Raw genomic sequence first — 12588 nt, 5'->3', positions numbered from 1 at the left:
TACAAATAAAAAAAGAAATGCTGCCGCCTGGTGGTAGGAAGTGGTAATCAGTAAACCCTCGCAGGGAGTTCTGGGTCATAATTAGAGGTTTTTAGCTTTTAACAGGTGATCCTCCACTTCAGAGAGTGCTCCTCCTGGGGACTCCCTTGTTCTACTGGGGGACTTCAACGCTCACGTGGGCAATGACAGTGAGACCTGGAGGGGCGTGGTTGGGAGGAACGGCCCCCCCGATCTGAACTCGAATGGTGTTCTGTTGTTGGACTTCTGTGCTCGTCAGGGATTGTCCATATCGAACACCATGTTCAGGCATAAGGGTGTCCATATGTGCACTTGGCACCAGGACACCCTAGGCCGCAGTTCGATGATCGACTTTGTCGTCGTTTCATCGGATCTGCGGCCGTATGTCTTGGACACTCGGGTGAAGAGAGGTGCGGAGCTGTCCACTGACTACTACCTGGTGGTGAGTTGGCTCCAGTGGTGGGGGAGGAAGCCGGTCAGACCTGGCAGGCCCAAACGTGTTGTGAGGGTCTGCTGGGAACGTCTGGCGGAATCCCCTGTGAGACAGAGCTTTAACTCCCATCTCCGGCAAAACTTTGAACACGTCCCGGGGGAGGTGGGGGACATGGAGTCTGAGTGGACCATGTTCCGTGCCTCCATTGTCGAGGCGGCCGATCGGAGCTGTGGCCGCAAGGTTGTCGGTGCCTGTCGCGGCGGCAACCCTCGTACCCGTTGGTGGACACCTTCGGTGAGGGATGCCGTCAGGCTGAAGAAAGAGTCCTACCGGGCCTTTTTGGCCTGTGGGACTCCGGAAGCAGCTGATGGGTACCGGCAGGTGAAGTGGCATGCGGCTCGGGTGGTTGCTGAGGCAAAAACTCGGGCGTGGGAGGAGTTTGGAGAGGCCATGGAGAAAGACTTCCGTACGGCTTCGAAGCGATTCTGGTCCACCATCCGGCGTCTCGGGGGGGGAAGCAGTACGGCACCAACACTGTTTATAGTGGGGATGGTGTGCTGCTGACCTCTACTCGGGACGTTGTGGGTCGGTGGGCAGAGTACTTCGAAGACCTCCTCAATCCCACCAACATGCCTTCCATTGAGGAAGCTGAGCCTGGGGACTCTGGGTTGGGCTCTCCAATCTCTGGGGACGAGGTCGCCGAGGTGGTTAAAAAGCTCCTCGGTGGCAGGGCTCCGGGGGTGGATGAGATCCGCCCGGAGTTCCTTAAGGCTCTGGATGTTGTAGGGTTGTGTTGGCTGACGCGACTCTGCAATATCGCATTGACATCGGGGGCAGTTCCCCTGGACTGGCAGACCGGGGTGGTGGTCCCCCTGTTCAAAAAGGGAGACCGGAGGGTGTGCTCCAATTATAGAGGGGTCACACTCTTAAGCCTCCCTGGCAAGGTCTATTCAGGGGTCCTGGAGAGGAGGGTCCGTCGGATAGTCGAACCTCGGATCCAGGAAGAGCAGTGTGGTTTTCGTCCTGGTCGTGGAACACTGGACCAGCTCTACACCCTCGGCAGGGTCCTGGAGGGTGCATGGGAGTTCGCCCAACCGGTCTACATGTGTTTTGTGGACTTGGAGAAGGCGTTCGACCGTGTCCCTCGGGGAGCCCTGTGGGGGGTTCTCCGGGAGTATGGCGTACCGGGCCCTTTGATAAGGGCTGTCAGGTCCCTGTATGACCGGTGTCAGAGTCTGGTCCGCATTGCCGGCAGTAAGTCGGGCTCGTTTCCGGTGAGAGTTGGACTCCGCCAGGGCTGCCCTTTGTCACCGATTCTGTTCATCACTTTCATGGACAGAATTTCTAGGCGCAGCCAAGGTGTTGAGGGGATCCGATTTGGTGGCCTTAGGATCTCGTCTCTGCTTTTTGCAGACGATGTGGTCCTACTGGCCTCATCAGGTCATGATCTGCAGCTCTCGCTGGAGCGGTTCGCAGCCGAGTGTGAAGCGGCCGGGATGGGGATCAGTGCCTCCAAATCCGAGGCCATGGTCTTGAGCCGGAAAAGGGTAGAGTGCCTTCTCCAGGTCAAGGGGGGTGTCCTGCCCCAGGTGGAGGAGTTCAAGTATCTCGGGATCTTGTTCACGAATGAGGGAAGAAGGGAGCGGGAGATCGACAGGCGGATTGGCGCAGCGTCTGCTGTCAAGCGGGCGCTGTACCGGTCCGTCGTGGTGAAGAGAGAGCTGAGCCAAAAAGCGAGGCTCTCGATTTACCGGTCGATCTACGTTCCCACCCTCATCTATGGTCATGAGCTTTGGGTCATGACCGAAAGAACGAGATCGCGGATACAAGCGGCCGAAATGGGTTTTCTCCGTAGGGTGGCTGGGCTCTCCCTTAGAGATAGGGTGAGAAGCTCAGTCATCCGGGAGGGACTCAGAGTAGAACCGCTGCTCCTTCACATCGAGAGGAGCCAGCTGAGGTGGCTCGGGCATCTGGTCAGGATGCCTCCTGGACGCCTCCCTGGTGAGGTGTTCCGGGCACGTCCCACCGGGAGGAGGCCCCGGGGAAGACCCAGGACACGCTGGAGGGACTATGTCTCTCGGCTGGCCTGGGAACGCCTCGGGATTCCCCCGGAGGAGCTAGAAGAAGTGGCTGGGGAGAGGGAAGTCTGGGCCTCCCTTCTGAAGCTGCTACCCCCGCGACCCGACCTCGGATAAGCGGAAGAAGATGGATGGATGGATGGATGGATGGATCCTCCACTTCCGGTCCCCTGGGGGAATAAATACGATGTGACACAGGAGTCCAGTTAGAAACTCTTCAAAATGGGAAAGAAAAGGAAACAGGAAGCAGGTTGTCATTCAGATTGTTTCAGAAAATACTCCAACAATGTACTTAAGTAAAAGTACAAATACACAGACAAAAATGTACTCCAGTAAAAGTAAAAGTACCACATCAACATTTTTACTGGAGTAAAAGTAAAAAAGTACTGGCTTTTAAAAATACTTAAGTATTAAAAGTAAAAGTACTTGCTGAATGTATTACCTACAGTAATCGCTAATACAATATCATTAAGTGTATCATATTTAATTTTAATACATCAGTAATGTGTCATTTTAATGAACCACAGATAAAGCATGTTTTTATTGTGTTTACTCTCTGTCGCATATTTACAGAGGGCCCCTGTTGGTCAGGGGCCCTCCGCAGGGGCCCTCAGCAGGGGCCCTCCGCAGGGGGCCCTCCGCAGGGGTCCTCAGCAGGGGCCCTCCGCAGGGGGCCCTCCGCAGGGGCCCTCCGCAGGGGGCCCTTAGAACTGTCCTAAGTTTCCCCCTATAGGCGCCACTGAGTGCAGTGAGAAAGTACTTGTACTTCAGAGGGTCGGGTTAGTACTTGTACTTCATTACTTCCCTCCACTGAGAAAGTAAAAAGATTTTCACATTTACAGTCAGAACCAACCTGAACCGGATCAGAACACCAGTTCTTCCTCCAGTCAGTGATGATGATGATGATGATGAAGGTCAGAAAAATCAGAATATTTAAAAATTTAGAAAAATGTAATAAATCAAGATATTAATTCAAATGAAAGGTTTTACATACATTTTAGCATTATTTCTATGTTTCTGCAATAAGTGATTAATTTCATCTTTTTATAAATTTATTCTTCCAGACATTTTAGTAAAAGATGTTTTATTTGTTGTTTCTGCTGAACATTAATAACTGATCAGAGCTCAAAGTGAAACTGTTTTTAATCAAACTTGATGTAAAGTTTCCGGTTTTCCTCTCAGTGTTGACAGAACCGTAACTGTGACCCGCTGCTTCCAGCCACAAACCCAGAACCAGAACTCTGACCCGCTGCTTCCAGCCACAAACCCAGAACCAGAACTCTGACCCGCTGCTTCCAGCCCCAAACCCAGAACTGTAACTCTGACCCGCTGCTTCCAGCCCCAAACCCAGAACCGTAACTCTGACCCGCTGCTTCCAGCCACAAACCCAGAACCGGAACTGTGACCCGTTGCTTCCAGCCACAAACCCAGAACCGTAACTCTGACCCGTTGCTTCCAGCCACAAACCCAGAACCGGAACTCTGACCCGCTGCTTCCAGCCACAAACCCAGAACCGTAACTCTGACCCGCTGCTTCCCCAGAACCGTAACTCTGACCCGCTGCTTCCCCAGAACCGTAATTCTGACCCGCTGCTTCCAGCCACAAACCCAGAACCGGAACTGTGACCCGCTGCTTCCAGCCACAAACCCAGAACCGTAACTCTGACCCGTTGCTTCCAGCCACAAACCCAGAACCGGAACTGTGACCCGTTGCTTCCAGCCACAAACCCAGAACCGTAACTCTGACCCGTTGCTTCCAGCCACAAACCCAGAACCGGAACTCTGACCCGCTGCTTCCCCAGAACCGTAACTCTGACCCGCTGCTTCCAGCCACAAACCCAGAACCGGAACTGTGACCCGCTGCTTCCAGCCACAAACCCAGAACCGGAACTCTGACCCGTTGCTTCCAGCCACAAACCCAGAACCGGAACTGTGACCCGCTGCTTCCCCAGAACCGTAACTCTGACCCGCTGCTTCCCCAGAACCGTAACTCTGACCCGCTGCTTCCAGCCACAAACCCAGAACCGGAACTGTGACCCGCTGCTTCCAGCCACAAACCCAGAACCGGAACTGTGACCCGCTGCTTCCAGCCACAAACCCAGAACCGTAACTCTGACCCGCTGCTTCCAGCCACAAACCCAGAACCGTAACTCTGACCCGTTGCTTCCAGCCACAAACCCAGAACCGTAACTCTGACCCGCTGCTTCCCCAGAACCGTAACTCTGACCCGCTGCTTCCAGCCACAAACCCAGAACCGGAACTGTGACCCGCTGCTTCCAGCCACAAACCCAGAACCGGAACTGTGACCCGCTGCTTCCAGCCACAAACCCAGAACCAGAACTCTGACCTGCTGCTTCCAGCTTTTGTTCTTCAGGAGGAAACATTTCATAACCTGCTAATGGAGCAGAAAATTACAATAAAACGTTTCATTTTGTTTCCTGTTTTTTCCTTTTAAGCTGAAATCTCAGCTGAACGTCACCATGACGTCACCATGGCGGCGGCGGTGACGTCATGGTGACGTCATGCGTCTGTTTACTACGCGCTGATTGACGCACCTGCGGCACGTGAAGCGCCCCGTTATGTAAGGAAAGAGTGACCTTTGACCTTCTGCTGCCATGATTGGCTGATTTTTCAACAATGTCCCATTTAATGAGTTTATTATTCATTTATTAAAGATGTTTACAGGAAGTAAACTTTATAATTCTATTACTAATAATAAAAATCACAACATTATTATAAAACAATGTTATAACAATAATACTGACTTTATAATACAACAACTACTGATAATAAAGATTGTTATGCAATAATAATTCATCATTATTAGTTCAGATCAAACTTCAAAATATTTATTTGTGGCAGAAAACAAATAAATATTTTACAAAAGTTAAAATTGAGAAAATTATTTAATTGTAAATTTTCTTTAAATCTTGTTTTGACTCCATCAGGTGTTTGTAGTTTACAGACTCTGACCTGGTTCTGGTTCTGGTTCTGGACGGTCGGAGTTGAACTGTTCCTGATTGTGGCCGCAGTAAATCCTTCTGGAGGCCATGAAAGGCCCACGAACCTCATGTTGGAAACCAAACCATCTGAAAACAGAGAAATGGTTTATTAAATATGAAAGTTATTCAGTCAGTGGAAACTCTGGAGGAGCTGCAGGGAGCCTCAGCTCAGGTGGCAGAACACAGAGGCACGCCACACTTTTCAGATTTCATATTAATAATCTTTGACTTTGTCTCATAAAATCTCTTTAAATCCTGAGCAGCAAATAAAACAGGTGAAGGTTGAGGAGTGTGTGTGTGGGTGTGTGTGTGTGTGTGTGTGTGTGAGTGTGTGTGTGTGTGTGTGTGTGTGTGTGTCACGCAGGGGGCGGGGGTCCGTATAGAAGCGGCGCCACGTCCGCCGCCCCGCAGGTCGCAGCTCACCCATGATCCGCTCAGCTCCGCCGTGCGGGCCGAACCGGGCCGGCCAGCAGAACGGCCTGCGGGATGAAGAGGAGGATGAGGAGGGGGACCTGGAGGACGAGGTGGACGCGTCGCACCTGGAGAAGTTCATGCGGGACCGGAGGAGAGCCCGGTCGCTGCCCGCGTATCCCGCCGCGCTGCTGGACGGCGGCAGGAAGCGGGTCAAGTTCGCGGACTCGATGGGTCTGAGCCTGGCCCGCATCAAGCACTTCAGCGTCCAGGAGGACCCGCAGGTCCCGCCCAAGGTGCTGTCCCGGTACCAGAGCTTCCCCCCGCAGCAGCAGGACCCGCGGACCGGGCCGGAGCCGCCGCGGCTGCTGGCCTGCTTCCCCGAGCCGCGGGACGCGGAGCGGCGGGTTCGGGAGCTGCGGGTCTGCCTGGAGAGGCTGGCCGTGACCCGGTTCGAGCTGAGGGGCCAGGTGCGGGTCCTGCGGGGCTGCGCCGTCAGGGAGGTCGGGGTTCGGCTCACCTACAACGACTGGCTGTGCTACGTGGACGCGCAGGCGGTGCCGGTCCCGGTGCCGGAGCAGCCCGGGTCGGAGTCGGTCCGGTTCGGCTTCACCGTGTTCACTCCGCCCTTCATGGACCCGGGCGCCGCGGTGCACTTCGCCGTGTTCCTGCGCAGCGACGAGGGAGAGTTCTGGGACAACAACCAGGGCCAGAACTACTCGCTCCGGTACCGGAACCACAGCCAGGACGAGCCGGGCCGCCCGGACCCCGAGCCGGCCGGAGAGGCTTCTCCATCCTTCTGAGCGGATCAGAACCATCCGGAACACTTCCAGCACTGGACTCCAGGCGGGATCCAACCGGACCGGTTCTGATCCAAATGTTTGGCTTTCAGGATGAAATAAAACCAGGAAAACCTGAAGAATCCCGGAACCATTAATGTCCAACTGGTCCATTCCTCCATCCAGGCTTTGGTCTTTGTCGGCCATATTGAAAATCCAAGATGGACGATAATCGATAATTTAATTTGATCAGATTTTTTTGGGACAGAAAACATGTTTGGACATTTGATCAATTTATTCCTGACAGACAGAGAAACTTCTGCCACCAAGTTGTTTTGGACATTTTAATTTTGAATTTAATCATCAAAGATCGATCAATAAATGGAATCGATTATTATTATTATTATTATTATTATTATTAGACAGCCGCCTTAAAAACTCAAACCTCTCCATTCTAAAAACATTCATATCTGCCTGTTTTAATAGTTTAAACACCAAATATAAAGTAATATGAAGACTAATCCGCTAACAGGGCAGCTAATTTTTAATCCATTTAGTGCTTTAATGTTTTTGCTAACTTTGAAAATGTTTAGCACACTTAGCTTCCCCTAAACTAATTTTCTGGATAAATTCTAAATCTCTAATTTCCGTCACTGTTCTGTAAACAAAAGTCTGAGGACATTATAGAACATTTAAATTATTTTAAAATAAAGTTTAGTCTCTTAATGTCACATATTTCATCTGAAGCGTTTTTGATAACTTTGAAAACTTTCATCACACTTAGCTTGGTGTAAATGAACTTTTCCAGATAATATCTAAAGCGCCAATTTAGGAGGTTGTAAACTTTTAGTTGAATAAAACTTGATCGATTAGCCGCTTATAGTCATGCTCTTATTTTGAAGGGGGAGACTGTTTAAGAAACTGCAAGTGGAAACGAGACAACAAACGAAACAACATTTAATCAACCAGAGGTTCAATTTAGCGCTTTAGCATTAGCTTCCAGTAGCCACCGCGTTGTAGTAGCGCTCTAGCATTAGAAGGACTATGTTGCTTTATGGTTAGCATAGCTACCATTTTAGCTAATGAAGCCTGTACCTGTTCCTTATAATAATTCAGATTTTAACATTTAAAATGTTAGATTTTAAAATGTAATACTTTTTATTGAGCCTAGCGTTAGCCGAACTAATATCTGATTAGCGCTATAGGGATAGCATAACTAGCCCTTTAGCTAGCAGCCCCGTCCCTGTTCCTGAAAATAGTTTAGATTTGTTTTATGGAAAAATATAACCAGAATTATTGTCTACAAATAATTTGGCGTTTTGTTTATAAATACAAACAGGTTGAAGATTAACTTTAAAGGACCATAAATATATTATTGAAAATAATTGATATTTGGTCAGAAACAGTGAAAAAATGTCTTCGGTATAATTTCACTTTCTGAATGTTACATTAGAGTTTATTAAGCTAATGAATATTTATCTTACATTATGTTTTACACGATAAATAAAAACACAAGGAAAATAAATGCTGTTTTTTTACATTAAAGTTTTAATAAAGCAATAAAATCAGGCGATTATTATCCAATAATAATAATAATAATAATAAATAATTTGACTAAAGTAAATCTGATGTTTTCTCCTTATTTTCCTGTTTCTGGACTCAGGTGCTACAGGAAGTCAGTGGCTCTGATTCTGGCCACAGGTGTGATTTAACTGTGACGTCACGGGCAGGGCCCGCTCTGATTGGTCCGTCCTCCTGCCGGGTTCCGTGTCCGAGTTGTGAAACGCCGGTTCGGCCGGAGGAGGAGCTGCGGGATGTTTTCCTTCTGCTCGCAGTTTGGAGCCAAATATTTGGTTTAATATTGCACACAGAGCTGGAGGGGAGGAGGTTCGGTCCGGATTATGAAAAACAAACAGTTCTGGGTCCAGATCCAGAGTTCGGTGCCGGTTTCACCCAGATGACCCAAACAGCAGAACATCTCGTCCTGCTGGTTTTCTCTGCTGCGCAACATTTAGAGATTATTTCCTCACATAAAGAGGAAAAAGTTCTGATTGGGCCCAGTTCCGGTCCGAACCCAGTAGAACCGCATGTGAGATTCTGTTCTATCAAACCGTCGCCATGTTTTTCCTCCGTCACTGATTTGACTTTTTTAATAAACAAAATGTTTTTTTCTGATTTTAAGACAGAACATCCGGTCCGGTCCAGAACCGGTCCGGTCCAGATGCTCCAGAACCACCGCTCAGATTGTAACAGTTTTCATAAAGTTCACAGTTCGGGATCATCAGAAACTTTATAAAACTTTAATAATTAACTGATCAGAAGGAAAGTGACTGAAATTATTTTAAAGCTTTTTATAAAATTATGAACAAAATGATTTTGAACTGATATGAAAATAAACTGAATTAAAGACTTTTAACCGTCTCTTTTATATATAATAAAGTTTTGAATCATCAGTGTTAATAAAATCTATTTACAGATTCTACTGTAAATATTTTATACGTTTTTTATTCTGTTTTAATTCATTTTTTAATATTTATTTAGTCTGACATCATTCAACATTACTTCAGGTCTTCTGATGAAATAATGAGAAGATTTAAATCAAACAATCTTTAAACTAAATGTTTTGAATCCCTCAGCACCACAGATCCTCCGCCGTGCCTGGCAGCGTTTCTGCATATTTATCATGTTTCTCAGATTCTGCAGCTGAAATATCATCTGATCAGAACTCAGCTGTTACAGAGCAGCTGGTGTTACGTTTGTGATGGTAGGACAGGAAATGGGGACGTTTTGACCCAACATGTCCTGGTCTTCAGTTCTGGACAGGAGACATGGGAACCTTCAGCCAGGAGTTTTTCCAGGACTGTCAGCTTCACCTCCAGGTTTTCTCCTCCTCAAATAAACCAGATTCTTGTTTGAGGGAAGCAGGAAGCTGAAGTTCTCCTGCTGCCGGGCCGACATGAGGAGGAGCCTGATGAAGATCATCGGGTCTCTGCAGAGCGGAGAGGATAAAAACACAAACATTCGCCCCGTGTTTACAGCCCGGCTGTCCGTCCAGCTGTCTTCACGCTCAGACCAAAGTCCAGAGGCGCCTCATGTTGGTAAACCTGACCTCCAGTGTTTGATCCGTCAGAAAACGCCGCCGCGTCGTTCTGGTTGAATCGATGTTCTAGAAATAAACCAGCTGCTGTTTTGGTTTCTGAAACATCCAGCGGATCACTGCAGAAATAAAACGTTGATTTGTTCCAGTACTTAACGAATCCTGAAGGAGAATTAAAGTCTGAAGAAACTTTCATCATGGATTTGATTTTATTAACGATGTTAAAAGATTCATTCTGACATCCTGATGACTCTGTTCTCTTCCTCTCTGCTCCGAGTCAAACCAACCTGTTCCCCTCCTGGCCTGTGGGGGCGCTGCACCAAGAACCACTGAAGGAAACCACACAAAAACGTCTGAAGACACTGAGAGCAACTTCCTTCTTCACCAGATGGAAACAAGATGGAGGCGTCAGATTTTTCTCTTTAGTCTTTGGCTAAAGACCAGGAGCCATTTCTGCTGCTAGCGCTAGGCTAGCATGTTAGCTTTGGTTGTATTTACCCAGAATGCCCTGTGCTGTAGTCCACTTCCTGTTTCTCCGAGGTAGCCATGATGCTAACCGTTCACTACCATCACCACTTCAGGTCAGTCTAATCGCCGCCTGCTGACCGTTTTCCGTCAGACGCTCCAGTCGCTGCCGATGAGGCCAAAGCTTTTCCTTCATCCAGATCAACTGACATCATCATCACTGAGCTGTAAGGGAACCAATCATCATCCAGTTCTGGTTTCTGGATGGTTTATGTTTATAGTGTTTTGATTCAAACATAAATGGAAACAATTTTATGAAGGTCCAACAGGAATTTGGTTCCTAAAGATCCAAAGCAGCAACTGAAGATTTCCTGTCATGTTTCAGCACAGAGTGATGCATCATGGGAAGCATATTGATCAAAAGGTGGATCAATAAGGAGTGAAAATGGTCAACAGACCTGCAGGCTCATCAGAAGTGGGTCAGAACCGGGTCTAAAGTCCGTCCTGTACTGAGCATGTGCAGAAGGTCCAGCAGGAGTTGAGCAACAAGATCTGTGTTTGAACCAACAAACGGATCTAAGAATAGCAGCCGGAGGCCCCCAGGGGTCACTCACCTGCTCCACCTGCTCCACCAACACCTGGGGGCCGTCAGGCCAGACGGCTGCAGGAGAAGAAGAAACCACCAGCACCGCCTGGTGGTCGCTCCTGGAAGCGTCGCATTCATCTGGATTCCTCGTTTAGAAACTTCTTCAATAAAGTTAATTTAAAAAAAACAAGAGAAGTGAGCAGAGGAAACAGGCTTCAAAATAAGAGCATGAACAGAAACAGCTAACTTACTTTTTCAGTTGATAAAACTTCAACACGTTAATTCAACTTATGAAACAGCCTCATAAATTAGAGCTTCAGAATTTATCCAGAAAATTAACTGGAGAAACTAAATGTTTTCAAAGCGCTAAATAAACATTAGCTTCACTCCTAGCACATTAGCAACAGTGTGAATGCATCACAGAGGAGGTCTGGTTTCCAGATGTCCCTGAATGCATCACAGAGGAGTTCTGGTTCCCAGATGTCCCTGAATGCATCACAGAGGAGGTCTGGTTCCCAGATGTCCCTGAATGCATCACAGAGGAGGTCTGGTTCCCAGATGTCCCTGAATGCATCACAGAGGAGGTCTGGTTCCCAGATGTCCCTGAATGCATCACAGAGGAGGTCTGGTTCCCAGATGTCCCTGAATGCATCACAGAGGAGGTCTGGTTCCCAGATGTCCCTGAATGCATCACAGAGGAGGTCTGGTTCCCAGATGTCCCTGAATGCATCACAGAGGAGTTCTGGTTCCCAGATGTCCCTGAATGCATCACAGAGGAGGTCTGGTTCCCAGATGTCCCTGAATGCATCACAGAGGAGATCTGGTTCCCAGATGTCCCTGAATGCATCACAGAGGAGGTCTGGTTCCCAGATGTCCCTGAATGCATCACAGAGGAGGTCTGGTTCCCAGATGTCCCTGAATGCATCACAGAGGGAAACAGTTGGAGGTATCCTGGTCTTTGGCCCGGTCTGTTTTTCTCGGTACCAGTTTAGGTCCAGTCTGTCCTGGTTGGACTGATGAAGATGAAGATGAAGATCTACTGACCGTATTTCTGCTCAGAGACGTTTCACAGGTTTCAGGTTTAAATCCATCCTTCGGTAAACGGACCGGACCGACCCGGTTCCCTTCGTGGCTTCAGGCTTTCGGACTCAGAGCTGCCAACATTAAAAATAATTAAAACTGAGAAATAAAAAATAAATGCCATAAAAACGAGTCAGAAAAGAAACGAAACCAACCGAATAAAGAAACAGAAACTTAGAAATATTAGAGAAACTTTTAATTTCACGTCTGAAGCAGGAAGAAGCTCAGAGACGATCATCTGATCATCAACCAGAACTGATCCCAACGGTCCGCATGAACCGTTGCCATGGTAACTCCTCTGGGGGCGGGGCTTAGGATGAAGGGAGGAGCCTGCAGATCTGAGTCATTTTACACTTAAAAATAAGGATTTTGATTCAATTTAGAGATGAAACTCAAAGTCCTGCACTGTAAAAACAAACGGCGGTAGTTGACGGCTGTCCGTCCTCCTCGTCTCCTGCAGGACGGACTGGATCAGCTTCAGTTGGTTTCACACGTTTTCATCCAGCAGCTCATATTTTCTGATGTTTCATGTTTCAGGAAAAACAAACTGAAGTTTGAGTTTTTCCTGCAGAGGAAACATGAGAAACATCAGGCAGGAACAACGTCCAGCTTCACTCCGGCCTACATCTCCCACAATGCA

At 48.2% G+C, this 12588-nt stretch overlaps 3 protein-coding genes across 10 annotated transcripts in view; 2 read left to right on the top strand and 1 right to left on the bottom strand.

The window, feature by feature from the left end:
• LOC116712074 (NACHT, LRR and PYD domains-containing protein 3-like) overlaps positions 1–12588 on the top strand; it is a 1065068-nt gene that overhangs the window by 105511 nt on the left and 946969 nt on the right. The window lies entirely within an intron of this gene.
• ppp1r3g (protein phosphatase 1 regulatory subunit 3G) lies at positions 5910–7592 on the top strand. The gene has a single exon (XM_032552061.1). The coding sequence runs from the start codon at positions 5956–5958 to the stop codon at positions 6742–6744; it is 789 nt and encodes a 262-aa protein (XP_032407952.1). The 5' UTR covers positions 5910–5955; the 3' UTR covers positions 6745–7592.
• Positions 12128–12588, bottom strand: part of lyrm4b (LYR motif containing 4) — a 24931-nt gene continuing 24470 nt past the window's right edge. For both annotated transcript variants that reach the window (XM_032552079.1, XM_032552080.1), the window contains one exon: positions 12128–12588. This exon is cut by the window's right edge and continues 76 nt beyond it. In XM_032552079.1, coding sequence (XP_032407970.1) covers positions 12475–12588 — 114 coding nt within the window. In that variant the 3' untranslated portion in view covers positions 12128–12474.

This window comes from Xiphophorus hellerii, chromosome 21 (assembly GCF_003331165.1).
Source record: "Xiphophorus hellerii strain 12219 chromosome 21, Xiphophorus_hellerii-4.1, whole genome shotgun sequence".
In the NCBI taxonomy this organism is placed as follows: domain Eukaryota; kingdom Metazoa; phylum Chordata; class Actinopteri; order Cyprinodontiformes; family Poeciliidae; genus Xiphophorus; species Xiphophorus hellerii.
Note: the sequence above shows the minus strand (reverse complement) of the source record. Positions and strands in the feature narration are given on the sequence as shown.

What these genes read in the sequence shown, in the direction of transcription:
- ppp1r3g (XM_032552061.1), top strand. Translation starts at nt 5,956, where the DNA reads ATGATCCGCTCAGCTCCGCCGTGCGGGCCGAACCGGGCCGGCCAGCAG.